At 38.6% G+C, this 17,764-nt stretch overlaps 2 protein-coding genes across 2 annotated transcripts in view; both read right to left on the bottom strand.

The window, feature by feature from the left end:
* SMC5 (structural maintenance of chromosomes 5) overlaps positions 1-7,094 on the bottom strand; it is a 49,884-nt gene extending 42,790 nt beyond the window's left edge. The window contains exons 1-6 of the mRNA XM_036403654.1: positions 6,994-7,094; positions 5,574-5,715; positions 4,444-4,496; positions 2,167-2,329; positions 862-996; positions 116-256 (exon numbers count right to left, since the gene is read on the bottom strand). Of these exons, the coding sequence (XP_036259547.1) occupies positions 116-256; positions 862-996; positions 2,167-2,329; positions 4,444-4,496; positions 5,574-5,715; positions 6,994-7,094 (735 nt within the window). The remainder of the gene's footprint in view (positions 1-115; positions 257-861; positions 997-2,166; positions 2,330-4,443; positions 4,497-5,573; positions 5,716-6,993) is intronic.
* A 2,975-nt stretch (positions 7,095-10,069) lies between these two features.
* The window catches only part of MAMDC2 (MAM domain containing 2), a 60,323-nt gene continuing 52,628 nt past the window's right edge, over positions 10,070-17,764 (bottom strand). The window contains exons 10-14 of the mRNA XM_036402532.1: positions 15,914-16,007; positions 14,066-14,218; positions 12,051-12,310; positions 11,340-11,424; positions 10,070-11,032 (exon numbers count right to left, since the gene is read on the bottom strand). Coding sequence (XP_036258425.1) covers positions 10,971-11,032; positions 11,340-11,424; positions 12,051-12,310; positions 14,066-14,218; positions 15,914-16,007 — 654 coding nt within the window. The 3' untranslated portion in view covers positions 10,070-10,970. The remainder of the gene's footprint in view (positions 11,033-11,339; positions 11,425-12,050; positions 12,311-14,065; positions 14,219-15,913; positions 16,008-17,764) is intronic.

The following is a 17,764-nucleotide window of genomic DNA, read 5'->3' on the forward strand; positions in this document are numbered from 1 at the left end:
TAACACTCAAATTACTCCAGTCACACTTCTTCTAAAGCAACTTTTGGCCTATTTCTAATTTCACAGTCTTAGAGAAAACAGGTTAAGTGAGAAAGAGATTGGAAATTAAACTTACCACCCACGGCCTTTTCCTCTCAAGCATCTCTATTAAGTCTAAATGGCGCTTGTATTCATGGTATCTTTCAACATCTTGCTTGTACCGTTCAACCCTCTGCTTCATTTTCTCCAATGAGGTGGATTTTTCTCTGCACAAGTTCTGTAATATATAATTTCAAGTTTTACAGTATCCAAACAGTTCCAAGAAAATAGTCTACATCTCACCTGTACATTAAAGCAGAAATTTAACATCAGAGGAGACATTTTAGTACAGCAGTAACTGGAGGGGAACCATCCAAAATGACAGGAATAGGAGAACAAAGGATTAAAAGAATGGCCTATATGGCAAGGGACAGATATTGTTCCCAGAACACTGGTCCTTTTCCTTTTTGTCTGTCTCTTAGTTTTCGAGGAAGTGAGCAACACTAAAGCAAAGGACCATGCTTTAATTCATAAGCCAAGGACTTACAGAAGACATAAAATATTTGTCTAGGAAAGTTGTTGCCAGTCAAAAATCCCAAATAAAGGAGTACTTGACAACAGGCATTCCTCATCTTTTGGGTCTGGACCATCTGCAAACATCTTCGTACTTACAAGCATGGGAGTGTCAGAGTGAACGAGTTCTGAGAGAAGATGAGCATTATTTGGTAAAATCAACTTACCACAGACTTTGTAAATAAATTCCACTTTCTAGTTCTGTTACATGTCAGGGTAAAATTTATTTCACTTTTCCTACATTCACTGCTGTCTAAAGAACATATTTACCTCTAGTTCTCTTTCCTTTTCTCTGAAATTTTTCAGTTCGCAATGAAGCTGGTACATTTCTGGAGAACCAATGGACTTTTCAGTGGCTTCAAGCAACTCAGTCTTACTCAATTTTGTAAATTCTCCAACTTTGTCCTACAAAATTTTAAAAAGTTATAAAAAATATAGGATTAGTTAGAACAGTGCAATACAGTAATACTGGATTTATTCTATGCTAAATAACTCTGTTATAGTTAATGATTATCTCATGGAGTAGCCATCAAGCCTTCCAGAAAATTTCTGTTCTCAGGATGCTGAAGCAGCCTTGCAGTATAAATCTTTTGTAGTATAAATAACTCGAAAGTTAAGCCACATAGAAGTTATTATTAAAGCTGGCAGACAAGGCTATTGGAAGTATTTCTGTTGAAATACTGAAATACTCTGAAATACTCTGTTGAGCAGAGTTGCTCAAAACTGAGACTGATGCAAGAAGTGTGCTTGCTGTTGATACACTGGGAGAGAACAAACAAACCAGAACTATCAACACTGACAGTAATACTGACTGACCTGACTGCACTAAAGAGAAAAAGTTCTTTTAAACACAAAGGTGTTTTACCAGAGTATGCTTGAGGTTCCAAACAAATACTGTGCATAGCTGAAAGTGAACGATACATCACCTGGCATATTTTTATTTGTGCAGTATTAGATTTCTAAACTTTAATGCTCTTCTGCACGTCTTCTTGAATTCAACAAAAACCCCATGGCTAGGCTCTGATAAGGTTTCCTTTCACTATCATTCCTGATGATCCACATGAACAGGGAAAGAACCTATCACAACTTTAGGGTGCAGTGTGAGGCAACTTAGCTTTCCAGACATGAATCCTGACCTGCTTGAACATGCATTCAAATACAAAAACTGCCAGTAGTATTCTTTAATCTCTCTCCTTTAAGACTTACTTTCCATTAGGATGATTTTACTCTTACATAATTCAATCCTATACATCTTTCAGCCCTATGCTTAACAAACTGCTGACATTACCAGAAAGGCTGTATTAGCAAGTGCTGCTACTTGAACACAAAGACAGGGAACATCAGCATCTTTCCTTTCAGAGTCAACAGGTACAAAATTGTCCAATTAGTGAGCTTTAAAGGTCACACAGCTCCTCTTTTCTTTCACCATTACACCAGCATGGCTGCCTCAACCCTCTTGTTCTTTGTGCTGTCCCACTGACCTAGGCAAAGTGCTGCTAAAGCTAACCAGCAACAAAATCTTCTCAAACCACAGCACTCCATTTGCACCCACTGTCTTTCAAAATTGATTCATACCTGAGGAAGAAACTGGCACAAATTGTCCACCTGGATGTTTAACTCTGCAATTTTTTCTTCTACTGTTTTCAGGGTTGCTGGTTTTCTGTTGATAAACCACACTGATGCGTTGTTCACCACATAAATCTCACGTGTGATAAGAATATTTTCTGGTGACTTAAACCTGATTAATAGAAAGAAGTGTTTACACTTCCAAGAACATCTGAAAAGTGTTCCACCTTTAAAGGTTACCCAGTGTCAAAGTATTGTTAAAATTTATAGATAGCTAAAAATTTAATCTAAATTAACTGGACAGTAGCATCAGATTCCTATTTCCATGATTCAGAAAACATCCAGTACTTCAGTGATGAACTAAACTCACATAGGAAACATCAAGAATATCTGCAAATCTTAACTCAGAAGCTACTTACATAAATGAGATGCTCATGCTGAATGTATGAAATACTTAAAAGTTGTTACAAATATGAACTTTATAAAAGTTTCTATAAAAGCATAATCTGTGTGAGAATAATAAGTTTTAAAATTGGTGTGAAGGAGGTACAGTACATCTTTAAGTATCAGTACACAGAAATACATCAGTAAGCTGTGCATATATACTTGATTAGAGAAAAAAATAGCATACAACACAAAAATACTTATTTTCATTTTCTGCTTTTAAAAACCACAGAAGATACATTAGTTTTCATTTCGTTTTCTAGCTCCATACCTATTTTCAAAAATTTAGTCCGTCAAGATGCAGCAATAACAACTAAGTCAAACTCCTGGAATTTTGGTTTACAATTTTGATTTAAAAATTGCCTAGTGCCTGTTAAGCATACTCTTAAGGATGGGGAATACAGACATGCAGAGTGACCATGTACCTCAGGACATTTAAGAATGAAGTTCAATGCAGAAGTGAGTACACATCTGCTGCTGGTGTTTGGACTAAGCACCATAGGGATATAATCCTATTTCTTGATTACTGAACTACTACTTCCTGCGTCACCTCATTTTAATTTATGAGGCTTCATTCCAAAGACCTACAAAGCCATGCTCCTTCCTTTCATTAAAATAACATCATTTTACTATCATAACTTGGGTTTAGCTACATTTCAGGTGCCAAATTCAACAAAGGCAACACATACCTACAGAACTTCAATTTTTAGTTCCTGTCGAAAAAGCAATCTTCTGCATCGTCTCCCATCCTACATGTTGTATTTAAACATTTTCTACCAATCAGACAAAGGACTCAACTACACTGCAACCATGACATGCTAGGTCTAATGAGCTATGAACTGCTAAATCTTCATACATTGCAAGATTCTCTCCAGAATTTCAAGTATCATTGGAATATATTTATGTTAAAACAACTGAAAGACATCTTATCTCCTGAATACATCTTGCCTGGCCAAACACTAAAGAAGGTCTTACTTGATCATTCCCACAATAACCAATGGACAGACAAATTTTTCCAAGGTCTGCTGTGGGGTTTTTTTTTTTGTCTCAATAAAATTTTATTTTTAGAGAAAATAAATTTTCTCTAAAATTCTGATCAGGGTGGCCAATTGTTATGCAAATTAACACAGGCTATGAATCAGTTGACTATCTCTACTTTCTCTTTCATTCAGGCCAACAGACTAGGCTAAGGCTTATTAAAGTCACCTGTGCCATAGCATACACAAAAAAAGATGCATGTAGTATTGCCCTATGCATAAGCTACTAATGGAATTTTAAGTCCAAAAGACTTCCAGTTGCTCTGTTTTGTGACAGCTTACCTACAGGACTGCATTACATGGAATTAGTCAGATCTTTTCTTTTACTTCTTTTCTATCCGTATGTGATGTTTTCAGTGAGAATGTAGGCAAGCCCCTCCTACCAGCAGTATTGGTATAAGAAAGTGAAGACAGATCGATCTGTTTTAAAACTTTTGTCTTTTTTCTTTAATGAAAAGAATTCAAACCACCACATAGTGATGGCAGGAGTGACAAAATCATCAGAACCTTAAATGTAATCAAAAGATAAACACACCATACAGAACTATCTTTTTCTATGCATTTTTTGTACATCAAGACAAGGTGAAATGCTTCAGAAAGCAAGATCATGAGTATCTATCACTGCTTATTTCTTGTGTGAGAATTATATAACTTTATGTTCCGAAGCCTGTGGGAATTAAAAAATGACAAATTAAGCTTAAAGACAAACCTCTGCACAACAAATTTTTTTCTCACAAGTTTGTGAATAACTGTGTGGGGAAATGATCCAATTAAAAGCACCCGAGGAAAGAGTTTTACTACTTACAGTTCAATTTCCACTATGCCTTTCATGCACCCCTGCTTCACAAACAGACCAACCTACAAAATTAATTTACAAGTTGTTATTGCAAAATAAAATGTATTATCTTACAAGAATACACATTTGTATAATGGACCTACTAAAAAATGTAGTTTACTGAAAACTCACAATTAAAAGCAAAATAAAGCACTAACTAAAAATAAAGGAAGACGCTACTATCCTCCACCATCAGCATTAGAACCTCCTCCACTCAATTTCTGATCAACTTGAGCCTCCAAAACTGAACAAATTATAATCAGCAGATCCACAGACAGGAAGAAGTTCTCGTGAATTTGGGGAACAAAGACAAGTGAAAAGACAGTGCTGAGTACCTGTACTAGAACTGACAATTCTAATAGTATGAAAATACATCATGAGAATTAAAGAGAAACACCAACACACAATATTGCCATGCAGTCAATTCCCATGTTCCCATTTGTTTATGACTGAGCAGCTTCAAGAGAACATGTGCAATCATTCAGGCACCCAGATTAATTGCTTCAAACCTACTCAGAGAAATTGCATCCAACAAGAATATCCAAGAAAGCAAGTGCAAAAATTTGAAAATGTCAAGATATTACCTTCCTACTACAGTGTCAATGCTTATCTTGACAGTAAAAAGTGAAAATAGAGTAGAGCAATCCAAATTCCATTTACATCAAAGATCAGTGCCTCTATGCTTTCAGCTGAATTTTCAAGACACATTAGTATGTTATTTCTAGAGGTACTACATATTTTAGAATTTTTGACTTTGTCTATTCCTTCTTTAGTTGGTACTTCTTATCAAATGTTTAGGCCATTAAGTGGCATTTTTGTACCCCACTGTGGATGCTTAGTCATCTTCAAATAAAATCTCTAGTCAACTCAGACTGCCCTACAATTTAGGTTTTTTCATTTCATAATTTATACAAGACAGCTAGTAGTTAATTAAAATAACTCCCCTTTGTCTCTGGACTAGGTTACTCTTCCATTCAGATGCTTCACTTTTTATAAAAGTAAAGTAAATCAAGGAAGAGAGTCTTTCCCCCATCCTCTGCTAGACAGCGCTCTGAATGAAATTGAGAGTCACTGTGAAAATTACAAAAGCTCATAATTACCTTATCAGCTCGCCCTAAGAAAGAAGGTTTTCCAGCCAGTCCCAGGCAGATGGCACAAACTATACTTGACTTGCCTGTGCCATTAGCACCTACGACCACGTTCAGGTTGGGCCCTGGATGTACTTCACAGACAGTGTATGTCCTGGAAAGCACAGCAAGTTTTTGAATTTTAAAACACTATATTACCTTTAAAAAAAAGGAACTTGCTTAGAAATATTTCATTACTTTATTAAACAGATACAATTACCTCCTTTAGACTCAATTGTGAAATACCATTTTGTAAGAAAGTCTCGAGAGTGAAAACTAACACTTCAGTGAAACACCATTAAAGACATTCCCACCAGCCAGAGTACTCAGAACTTTCTTTAAAATCAGTGACTGTGCAGCATAAAATCCAGCAATAGAATGATAAGTTTTTTAATAAACTTACCAGGGTCTCATTTTATTTTATGCATCAAAAAGAAGACAGAAAACAGATAATGCAGTAGCTTTCTGGAGTTCAACTCGTATCAAATCATACCCAGTGTTCGGGTTTTTTTCCTAACTGCATTAGACATCTTTCACCATGTGCATCCAGAATGCCTACTGCAATAGTAACTATGGGAAGAGACCAAACTCACTCATGCAAACTCGCATCAAGTTAACACCCTAAAATTATAAAGAATCATTTGACGAATTTCCTATTCCTGAACTGTGCCAAACACAGAGAGCTGAAATACTACCACAAAAGGAGGAGTACAAAGTAGATAATGGCAACGCAATATTATAAACCATGTACTTGTGGAAGAGAAGGTATATGAACTCTTAAAGAGGGTTTAACTACTCTCTCTGAGGATTCAATTAACACATAACACGTGACTCATGCACTACACTACTGAAGATTTTCAAGGCTAGCATGCAGCCGTAAGCAAATGGTCCGACGACTTCTGCTGGTCCAAATACGTCCAAAAACCATGCTATTCGCAGTACACAGCAGGTGGAAAACACACGTGCAAAGACCACACACACTTCATCCTAATGGGTGTCAAGGCCTATCGCCACTGCCCTACGAGCACTTTCTGCAGTGTCCCCTTCTGCAGTGCTTGGCAGCCACTTGCCTGAGAGACGAAGAGCACGCAGAGGCTGCACGGCCGACAGGAGCCATCGTCTCTGGGCAAGGCTGCCCAGCACCGGGGAACGCGCTGCCAGGGAAGCGACACTGCGCTGACAACCCTGGGACTCGTAACCCACACAGCAGTGTCTCCCAGCGCCCCACGCCGAGTAAGACACCACTTTCCCTGGAACATCGCTTTCCGCACCCCCTCCGCCAGCCCTCGGTACCCGCGCGACCCCGCTGCGCTGCTTCGGCCCCTCTACAGCGGGGCGGAAGGAGCAGGCCGCGGCCGCTCAAGAGCGAAGAAATGCCCCACCGCTGACTTACAGGAAGTTCTTCATGAAGATCCTGACGATGGAGCCCGGTACAAAGGGGGACTTAGACTCACCACGCTTCACAACTTTCCCCTCTTCCCGCGCCGCCGCCATGATTCCCGCCCAGGCCGCCCCTCCTTCCCTCTTGGGGCTGAACCCGCGCCGCGCGCCCAGCCCGTTTGCCCGGGACTGAACCGTCCTGGAGCTCCTCATTGGCCGGGAGTGCCGGCGCTCATTGGCTGGCGGGGCGGGGCGTTGCGGAGCGTTGCGGCCCTTGTTGCTGGGGCGGCCGCGGCGCAGCGCTCTGCGGGGGTCGGGGTGGAGCGTTTCCCAGTCCCGCGTTCCGCTGCTCGTTGCGGGCCGGTCACCGCCGCGTTCCCTGCGTTCGTTTACAGCGTTATGAGCAGCTGGGCGTGTTTAGTTTGGAGAAGACTGAGAGGGAATCTCATTGATGCATACAGCTGTCTCAAAGGCGGATGCCAAGAGGAGGTTGCTAGACTCTTTTCAGTGGTGTCCTGCGACACGATGAGGAGCAATAGCCATAAAGTAAAGCTCAAGAGCTTTCCTCAACGTGAGAAGAATTCCTTTACATTGAGGGTGGCAGAGCACTGTAACAGCCTTCCCTGGGGGTTGTTGAGTCTCCCTCTCTTGGAGGCATTCAAGCCCCACTTGGACACATTCCTGTGTCACTTGCTGTAGATGACCCTGCTTTGGCAGGGTGGGTTGGGCTGGATGGTTTCCAGAGCTCCTTTTCCAACCCTGACAATTCTGTGATTCCATGATTCAGGCTAATGGTTCGGATAAATAACATTCCAAGACTGGCTGTCAGACAAGAAGTTGTTCCCGGGTGTTTCTGGGAACACAGCTCAAGGGTGAGCCCAGGAGCCAGGAATCGAGGCTCAGGCCTCAGGAGAGCTCCTGAGTGGCCCAGACCACGGAGCGTGGCTGGGGAATGCATCACAACAGACAGCTCGTCTTTTCTTTGAGGTGGGATCAGAGTCAGGTTTTCTCTCTCAAAACATGAGAGAGGGAACAGGACTCAGTGTGTCTGTCACACTGCCAGAGGAGCGTGCTCTCTCCAGGCTTTGCCCTACACCACAGCTCCTTTGCGTCTCCTGAGTGAGGGCAGTCACACTGGCAAGCACTGCTTGCATCCAGGTGGACAAAATGCCAGCTCTTTTACTACTTGGCTTGAGATGTCTTTGTTAATATTCATTATTGTGAAGTTTGTATTAGGTTTATTTTGGTGTGAAACCATAGTCAGAATACCATTTCATTTATTTTATAAAGGCAGAATAACAGTGACATTTTATAACAGTTGTTATTCTGGATTGCTGTTGGTGTAAATGAGATCTGAACTGGCCCCTCTTTTTGGAAATTATTAAAGATAATGATAAAATGAAAATTAATGGGACAATATTTTAAAAATAAAACCAATATTAAAATAAGGACGGCATTGAACAGGAAGACAATAAAAGGGCTTTACACTGATCTCAGGACAAGCTGGGTTCCAGTCCAGCACAAAGCTACATTTACGGCAATCAAATACAAGCCCCAATGCTTGGGGCATTATAGCTGCTTTTCAAGGTTTTTTTTTTTTTTTTTCATTTCCATTTTACAGATTGCAACACAACTGGGATTAAAGCAATTACTTGTAAGGTCTTCACTAGCTTTTGAAGAATTTTCAGACATTAAACAGGCCTGGTTGGCAAGTCTCAAAAGAACTGTTCTTTGCCCCACTGTGGTACTGGTACAGCTACTGCAGCAGTGAAGAAAAGAAAAAATAGTAAATAAATATGGCTCCAGGGCAGAAATTAATTGCATGAGGAGTTTCCCATTTGGACAGAGCTGATAGAATATTTTTTTTATTCCACCATAAAACTGAAGTTTGCTAGTGGAGAAATCTTAATGCGCCATACCCAGTTTTCAAATGTTTTGTAGCCATTCTTTCACTAGTCTCTGAATTTCCTATTCTATGAACTGATATTCATCAGACACTGAAGTAAATGAAAGCCACCTTTCAAATTTTCCCTCTGTACTTTAATTCCTGCCAAAAAAATGATTGAAAAGGTGATGTTCCCTACTTAAGGAAGAACTTAGGTGTTTCTTTGGTTTGTTTTTTTTGGTGAGTTTTTCCCCCCACCTTTTTTTGCTTCCCCCCCTCTCCCCCTCCCCTCATCAGGACAATGCCTCACACCTTGTGGATAAGTATTTCTTTCAGTAATACTGATAAAATGGCTGTAGCACTGAGGTCCCTAGAAATCACTCAGTGGAGAACAGGTTAGAGTCCTTCATTTAGGCTTTTATTTTATCAGCCTAAATCTGATTACTTTGATGGAGTGAGGCAGAGTTATGTAGATCTTTAGAGACAGAGCCTAACAGTTGTACTTCATGCTTCATTTCATTTACATACAGAGAACCACCAAGTCTGATTATCTGAACCACTTCATCTTCACTTGTTTTCTGCTTAGATAATTTGAGCTGAATATTGATAACAAAGCATGCACTTTACAGAACAACTGTAAAATTGTGTTGATGCATAGGAAACAGTCCATTATTTCTGTTTGCTTTCATTTTTGAATGATAGCAAGAGTGATGTGTTCATAAGCAGCTGACTAGGGAGACTGTAGGTACCTAGGAGAGGCAGGTAAGATATCAATTCCTTTTGGCTCTTCCTCAGTCTCTAGGAAACGAAAAATGGCTTCAATATGTGTGGTTAAATAAATGCACGAGTATTGAACGTATTACATTGAACATTCTTTTCAATTGTTTCTGCCACCAAAATGAAAATTTACAAAAGATGCAAGGGCCTGGACCATCCCAGATGCTGTTGATCCTTATAGGCTGTTAGGAAAAGCATATTCTTTGTTCTGAAAGGACCGGGATATGGTGGCTGTAAGAATAATTTCTACCACCCAGTACATAGCTTCCTGCAGCAGTTCAGATTACTTTTTGTTAGCCTTCTTAGGTGATGTGATCCACACATTTCATTCTCTTCATGTTCAAAATAATGAATTCAGGCTACTTTATTAGGGTCAGTTCTTTCTCCTTACACTGATTAGTACGAAGTATAGAGCAGAGCAATAAGATGATACTCAAACTTTCATTTTATTAGGAAGTTAAAGTAAATTTAAAAAAACCTTACATACATACATAAAACCTTAAAAAATAACAAGACGTGAATTCAATTTCCTATTAATATAAATGCAAGACATCTGTGGTTGGGCAAAGTGTAAGTGCATTCTCTGTGAGCTACAAACTTATTTAATTAAAAAAAATCCAAAAACAACAAGACTCTCATCCCAGAAGCCTATGGCTTTAAAATGTTGCATTTCATATAATTCCACAGGCCAGCATCTTATGCTGAATTATACTGAACACAAGAAGTGAGTTTGTTATTGACAAATATATGTTATAGTAAAATAATACACTATCACAAAAAATTGCCAGCAGAGTATTAAGTTTCCCAGAGAGATTTGTCATTGAGAATAATTGCACTTAACCTGTAGGATAATACTAGTAGCTAACACTCTTTTCTTTGTTATTTCAAAGCATTTATAATTTTCTTAACAAAAATCCATTCTATCCCCAACACAAAACATTCACTGAATGCAGATTTAAGATAACACAATATTGACTTCAATTGTGCAACGTGAATTTCCTCTTTTTACTTATATACCAGAAACGTTAAAAAAATTAAAAATGAATGATCTGTGCAAAATGGGAAGCCTTTATGTAATAACTACTTATGTAATAACTACTTCCTCATGCAGAAGAGGAAGTAGTATCAAAAAATTATGGTCTAACAAGCCCTGAGTCAATAATTTCATTGAAAAGGCAAGGAACATGAGTGGTCCAAGTTCTTCCTATGTATTGGTGTGTATTCAAACCAGTCCAGTATTTACTTAAATCATATTTTAAAACAGGCAGTTCGTGCAGTTTCTAACATACAATTCTTCAATGTGCTTCATTCCTTTCAGCAGACTGTATTTAATACTCAATTTCATTTAAGCTGTCTGGATAGCCTGATGAGAACTGAATTTCTTCCACTTCTGGAATACAAAGAATGAAGAAATACTGTAATTCTTTTTATTTTGTCATACATAAGAATACTTACAGCAGAATTTAATTAGCATGCTGGATTTAAATGGTATTGTCATGTGGTTTTTAGAAAGTTTACAGCCACTAGTTTACTAGTTGAGATTCTGAGGATGATCTCACATCCTATTAGAGGGTAAAAGTTCTGCACTAACCCAGCAGTAGTATCAAATGGAGATTGATACTCCTGGGAAATATCACTCACCCACAAATAAGCACTGTGAATTTCAGGTGTCTCTTACAAAGTGTCTTGAAACTTACCCAAACAAGGTCCTGCCTGGAACAGAATATCATCAATAGCAGTGTCACTTCTTATTGACACACCACGGATTGCCTCAAAAATAATCTGTACAGTGAGACACAAATTTTCATTAATCCAAATGTTGGAAGGACTGAAAAAAATAATAGCCATGCAATCTATTCAAGGGATAACCTTTACCCCCTCCTCTGCCCTCCCTTCCCCTCTCCTTTCCTCTCCCTTTCGTTTTCCCTTCTCCTTAGACAGACCTCTGGCTTTGCATCATTCCTTCTCCTTGGTGCCCCCTTAGAAAGATCATCCTACACAAGCTGCCATTTCATCACAGCTCAGTAGCTGTGTCAAATCTGGACAGGGCTACAGACAACTGAAGGAAAAGAAATTACACAAATGATCTTGAAAAAGCCCTACCACTACTGACTAAAAAATGATAGCATTTAAATTTAAGTACTTTAAAATGGCATTTAAATATGTTTAAATACATTTGAATTCATAACTATTTTCCTACTTGCAACTTATTCATGTATTTAATAAATCCCTCCCTAACTTCATTTGTAAAAAATTACATTATTTCACGTTCTTCAGGTATCCATTCAATGCCACCTACATTTAAACATTTTATTGTAATTTTTTTTTTAAACAATACAAAACTTGGATTCTAGTACATACTTCATTTCAATATTCCAATTTGACTGCTTCTTGCTTTTTTTTCTTACCTGGTAGTTTGTATCACTTTCATATTCTATCAGTCCCCTTAGCCATGAGATGCTTTGTTCCCCTGTCCTCCTCCACAAAGGTATCTCTTCATCATCCCCTTCCTTTTTTAGATAAACACTTAATAATCCAGTCCCAGCTCCATACATATGATAGAAAAATGTCAGGCATTGTTTTCCAGATGTTCCTCTTAGTGATCTTGAAACTAGGTATGCTCTCTGTCCATAGACCATGTTAGATGCCTCTATATACATGTAGTATCCTTTAGAAGATATAAGTAAATATTAGCAAAGTAGGATACATTACATTGGAATGTTCATTATGCTCAATATACTCATTATATTAAAAAACCTCATGATTGAAACTATTTTGTTAATGATTCACAGACTTTCTGCATTTGTGAACTGTAATATTTGAGATACTGTAATAATGGTGTGCTGTAATAATGCTGGGTTTGAATTCATAAAGCCAAGAGATGATCTAGTCTTTATAACAAGTTTATAGTATGATTCAGTCTTTAGAGAAAAAGGCAAGTTATTTTATTATGCTGTAATAAGCATAATAAAATAATAAGAAGTAACTGACAGTACTTCTATGCATAGTGAACAACAAAATATTTGAAATGGATTGCACTAGGTTTGGTACAAACCAGCTTGGGAATCCTCCAATACACTGTATGAATTATGGATCTACAGCTGTAGATAATGTTCCTTTTCACCCTCTCTCTTGACTGCTGCTCACCACCAAACTACAACCTGGCTGAGAGGGGATGTCTTCACTAGGGGTTTGCACAGAAAATAGGACTCTTGAGTACCACAAGATACTCTCAAGTATCCACTGGCTGCTGTTGCTGCTCTCAGCATTCTGCCTGTCTAACTGATCCTTGGGAATTCCCACTCCCTCTGAAGGCAATCTCACCCCCAGGACTTGTGGTGACAGACAGGCATGTAAAGGGACAGACCACAAAAAGGGAACACTGAGACTGCATGAAGAGTTCCTGCATTATCTGAGTTCACTGTCTTCTGGCAGAGCGTACATCTCAAAACAGAACAGTTGCTTTATGCAGCAGATGGGATGTGGGGATGCTCCTCAGTCTTCTCACACACTTCAGTTTGCTCCAGCTGGTGATATCTGAGTGATGGAATGAGGGGCATGAATTTGCCTTCCACCAGTTCATGGCCTGAACCCTTAAAACTTGGTTATATATGTTGAAATATGTAGCCACAGAAAAGAATACAAAGGAAGAATATACTACAGCTGCAGTTACTCCAGGAATTGCATTCTGGTAGAGATTGATTCATTGGAATTCTGAGACAGCTGCAAGTACATCTGAGGGTATGCTTTAGGCTGTGGTTGGTGGTGATGCAGTTTTCTGCGCCTTCATGCTAATGGGGGTCCTAAATACTTGAACTTGTACTAGTGAGCTTGTGGAACACATTTTCAAAATAAAGGCTTGTGGGATCTCTTTTATTCTTCATGTTTTCTTTTAAGTTTGAACCCAAAGGGGTTTATACAGAAGAATCCCAGCCACTTGCACAGCTTGCTGTTAAGAAATGAACTAAGGAATAATCATTCACAGACCAGGCTTAAAAGGCTCTCAGTTTTAAAGTCAAGCTATCAGCCTCATTCTCAGACTACTTAATGATCCACATAAACTGAAAATAGGTCTGAAGTCAGTCTCAGGGAATATTCACATAAACTGGAAGTTTGGAAGGAGCTTTATCTGTGAGATCTGGACAGTCGTCCTCTTCTTTTATCTCCTAAGGAAAAGGCTACTTTGGGACATGGCAACCAAATTATCCATATGGCCTAGAGATAATTCAGATTTAATGTCATATTCTCAAAACCACTCATGAGTTCCCTGTGTAATGTGCTTATTTAGTTTGATTAGTAACTTTTCTGAAAAGAAGAGCAAAAGCTTTCTCTATCTTCTGGGTTATCATTTAAAATATTTAATTAATACTTTTTATTAACTGCCAAACTCTGTTCTGAAAGTTCAATGTGGAATTTAACTCACCTACCCCAGTAGTGTGGTCTCCTTTCGGTCCAGTGTAAGAAGTGGGAGTTGGACCCCTCTTCCTGTGCCAGCTCCCACGACCTCTCTTCTTCTGGGTAAACACACACTCATCTTTTTCAAAAGTGCATTCTCCAGGAGTGGGCAGCAACAAATCTGTAAGGAGAGGATATAGTTTAAAACTTAAAATATGTTAGACTGATATATGGAGAGATTACACAAGTAATGTATTGCATTTCCTCACCTGCTGACATCAATTACAGCTACCTGGCAATGCTTACAATAGTCACAAGATTATACAAGCTACCTTCAAACTGTTGTATAAAATTTAATTTAATTCTCTTCACATCTTTGGGAAAATCTGTGCCCTAGTCTAGCTCAGTAACTAGGATTCACTAGTCCTAGGATTCTTTAAAACAGTTTATTATTCTTCACAATAGTGTTTTGGACTAGATGATCTTATGAGGTCTTTTAGTTTTAATGGTTGGATTCAATGGTCTTAGAGGTCTTTTCTAACCTTAGCAATTCTATGATTCTATAACTGTTATAGAATTACCAGTGTAATTTTCTTCACTGTTTTGGCACCTCAAGCAGGTTAATAAGTCCCAGCATGTATAACATGCATAATAAATGAGCATTGTCAAAGACTGGAGTTTCTATGAACTGAAATCCATGCCACATTTAGCTCTCCTCTGTTCTTTTGGCACCAGACTCTACTGCAGCCTACAACATACCACAGAGCTGCAATTACTGGAGTATTTTCATTATTTCAATTCTATTAGATCATACAAAAGGTGATATAATTCAGGTGCACGCCAGGAAGCTTCTGTCAGGTAATCTTAATTTGTCATTCAGAAGTAGACATTTTGAGCTGCCGACACCTTTTGAAGAGGAGGAAGCCTTGATACCTCTGGGGCATTTTTCAGGCATTTATTTTGCTGCCATCAGAGACAAGCCATGGCATGACTATACACCCAGATACCAGTTCTGCCAGTTATCTGGTACCTTTGGTTTCTTTTCCAATTACTTAAAATTACAGCAAGACAGCTGTTGGAAATAGTTTAGAAAAATGGCATCTTGTTTTGTACATGTGACTTCTCTCTATTTTTTAGCCTGAATGCATAAAATCCAATCAAGAGAGGTCATTAAAAAGCTTTTAGGACCATTGCAAAGACATGGCTTTATTCCAAAGAAGAACGGGGTTGTAGATTGTGCCTGCCTCATGAGAACTTTTTTAAAAAATCAGGATACAATTGTTGTATTGTCAAACCTCACAAAGCCACAAAAGGGGGAGTTTGGTGAGTTCAGAGAGGTTGGCCTGTGCATGTCAGAGGGTAAAATTTTACTGAAAACCATTCAGTTTCTCCCACTACAGTGGGAGTCTTGGACTGCTTTTCTCTGTGTTCATCAAAGAACTGCAGCTCAGGTGAGGCTGTGTCTTGACCTTGTACAACTGTATTTCTTGCTTAAAATAAAATTATGGTGTGTTTTGAAAAACACAGGGTCCATTTCTGGCTTCTTAAAGAACATTTGAAAACTACTTTTCACTCAGTTGAACTGTGGGTTTATTTTAATGCCCTCAAAGGACCTTTCACCTATATACAACCACTCTGGAGTCACTGAAATTTATTAGGAGTTATCTGGTACCCCTGTGAGCAAAAACTGGTCCTTGCTGGATGTTTGCTACTTTGCAGAAATAGGATTTATGCAATACTTATTGAAAAAAAAAAAAAAAAGAAAAGAAACCGCAACAGGATGAAGTCAGCTGTAGGATAGGCTTGGAAAATGAAGGTGTATGAACTCTTCTCAAAAGGATAGCAGCTGTTCGATGACAAATACACATGGTCTTACCAGCAGCCTGGCAGCTTCCCAGGCTCAATGATACATCATCCAGTGCCACAAGTCCACAGTCCCAGAAGCTTTTACACCAGCTAACAAAGACAACCTGCGATACAGGATGAAAAGGAAGTTTCATGTATAAAACCTGGCACTGTTAAGAGTCTGAAATGTTACGTGTTTTTTCCAAATGCACAGATAATTTTGAAATCTACAGAACAGGAATAATGGATGCACTTTGCCTTGGCACATTCTGCCAATGACTGAAATGTCAATTCTAGTGGGGGAAAAATGTATGTTTTCAATCTAAAGAAAATATTTTCTCACTTTTGTAGGCAAATTATGTGTATCTCTATGTAATTCCCATTTTACTAGAGTATTTTTTTGTCTCTGAGAAAACATGACTCACTGAGGCTGTGCTTTTGTCTTGCCCAACACCCAACATGAACAGCTCAAATATCTTCAGCTATCTTATCCTGAAAACTAAGAGGTTTTATCCATGGAAAAATAAATTTGAAAGAGTAATGTGGAGTGATGGACAAGAATGGCTGTGGCAAAATGCAAAGAACGATAGAGAGGAACTCAAACTACTACACACAATGCGATTATTCATAAATGACTCAGTGCCACGACATCGTAGCGCAGGAGACTTGAAATGTTATGCATAATTCACAGTGCTCATCTGAGTTTGTGAAGGTTAATAAAAACATCCAAGATCATTGATTTGAGTAAACATTAATTCTGCCATGGAAAATACAAGTCACTCATGAGATAGTAAAACAAAATGTAAAGAAACTCTAAGACTCTCAGTTGCCCTTCTGCCAAAATTGACACAGATCTCTGAATTACAGAAGACATATTAGGATTTATTTTATGAAAACACTGCTGGCAGTTTTTTTGGCCTAACTACACCAAACCATCTGTCTGACCACTGGGGTTATGACCATAATTTAGGAGGAGCTTTTCAAAACAATGCCTTTGTGTTGAATTCTATTCTAGTGCTTGCAGATGGATTACTGTCACATCTAACTGTTTAATTTTCTGGACAACACCTCAGTTGCATATTTGAGGTTAAATGCTGACTGACAAGTTTCACACGGGTACAAAATGGCATTCAAAAGTTGTTAGAGCATTACTTAGTACGTTCTCTTCTAGTAGGCTCAGTAACATTTTCAGTATGGTACTCACATGGTATTTTGCCAGTTTGTTTTGCTATGTAATATTTATTGACTCATTTGCTTATAATAACAGGAACTACACCAAAAACTTGGAAGGGTGTATGCATTATGCTGCTCAGGGTGGAGCAATTTTTGAAACTCTTCAATTCAGTGCTCCCAAGCCTGACTATTATTGATTATCTGTCTTCTAAAACTGCCACTGGTATGGAGTTATGGAGTGTCCCTGCACAGAATGCAAAACTGTTCAGCATATGGTGGCCTAAACCTCACACCTTTTTTTGTTCTTTTCTTCCCACTGTAGAACTGTTTAACAGGACAAAAATTTTTTCATACTTTATAAATTCATTGTCAGGAGACAGGGGCAATCCTTTAAAAACAGTAGCATCTCTTGGAAAAAAGCATAAAATAAGCATAAAATAAGATACTGACATTGGGTGAATACCATTGGCCAGAATTTTAATAAATGCATTCTGGTGAACATTTGTAATGAACTAAAGACATATTGTAGCCCTAAATCCATGAATCTCAGAAAACCACACATGTAAGAGTGAAGTCAGTCCCCATTTGTGAAATAACATCTCCACACTGTGGAGTCATGTTTTAAGCAATGCTTTAGTACTGACCTCACTGGGAGCAGGATTAAGTTCTTTTTTATTCTTAGATTGCAGTAATTTGTTCCATACAAGGT

Source organism: Molothrus ater, chromosome Z, assembly GCF_012460135.2.
Source record: "Molothrus ater isolate BHLD 08-10-18 breed brown headed cowbird chromosome Z, BPBGC_Mater_1.1, whole genome shotgun sequence".
In the NCBI taxonomy this organism is placed as follows: Eukaryota; Metazoa; Chordata; class Aves; order Passeriformes; family Icteridae; genus Molothrus; species Molothrus ater.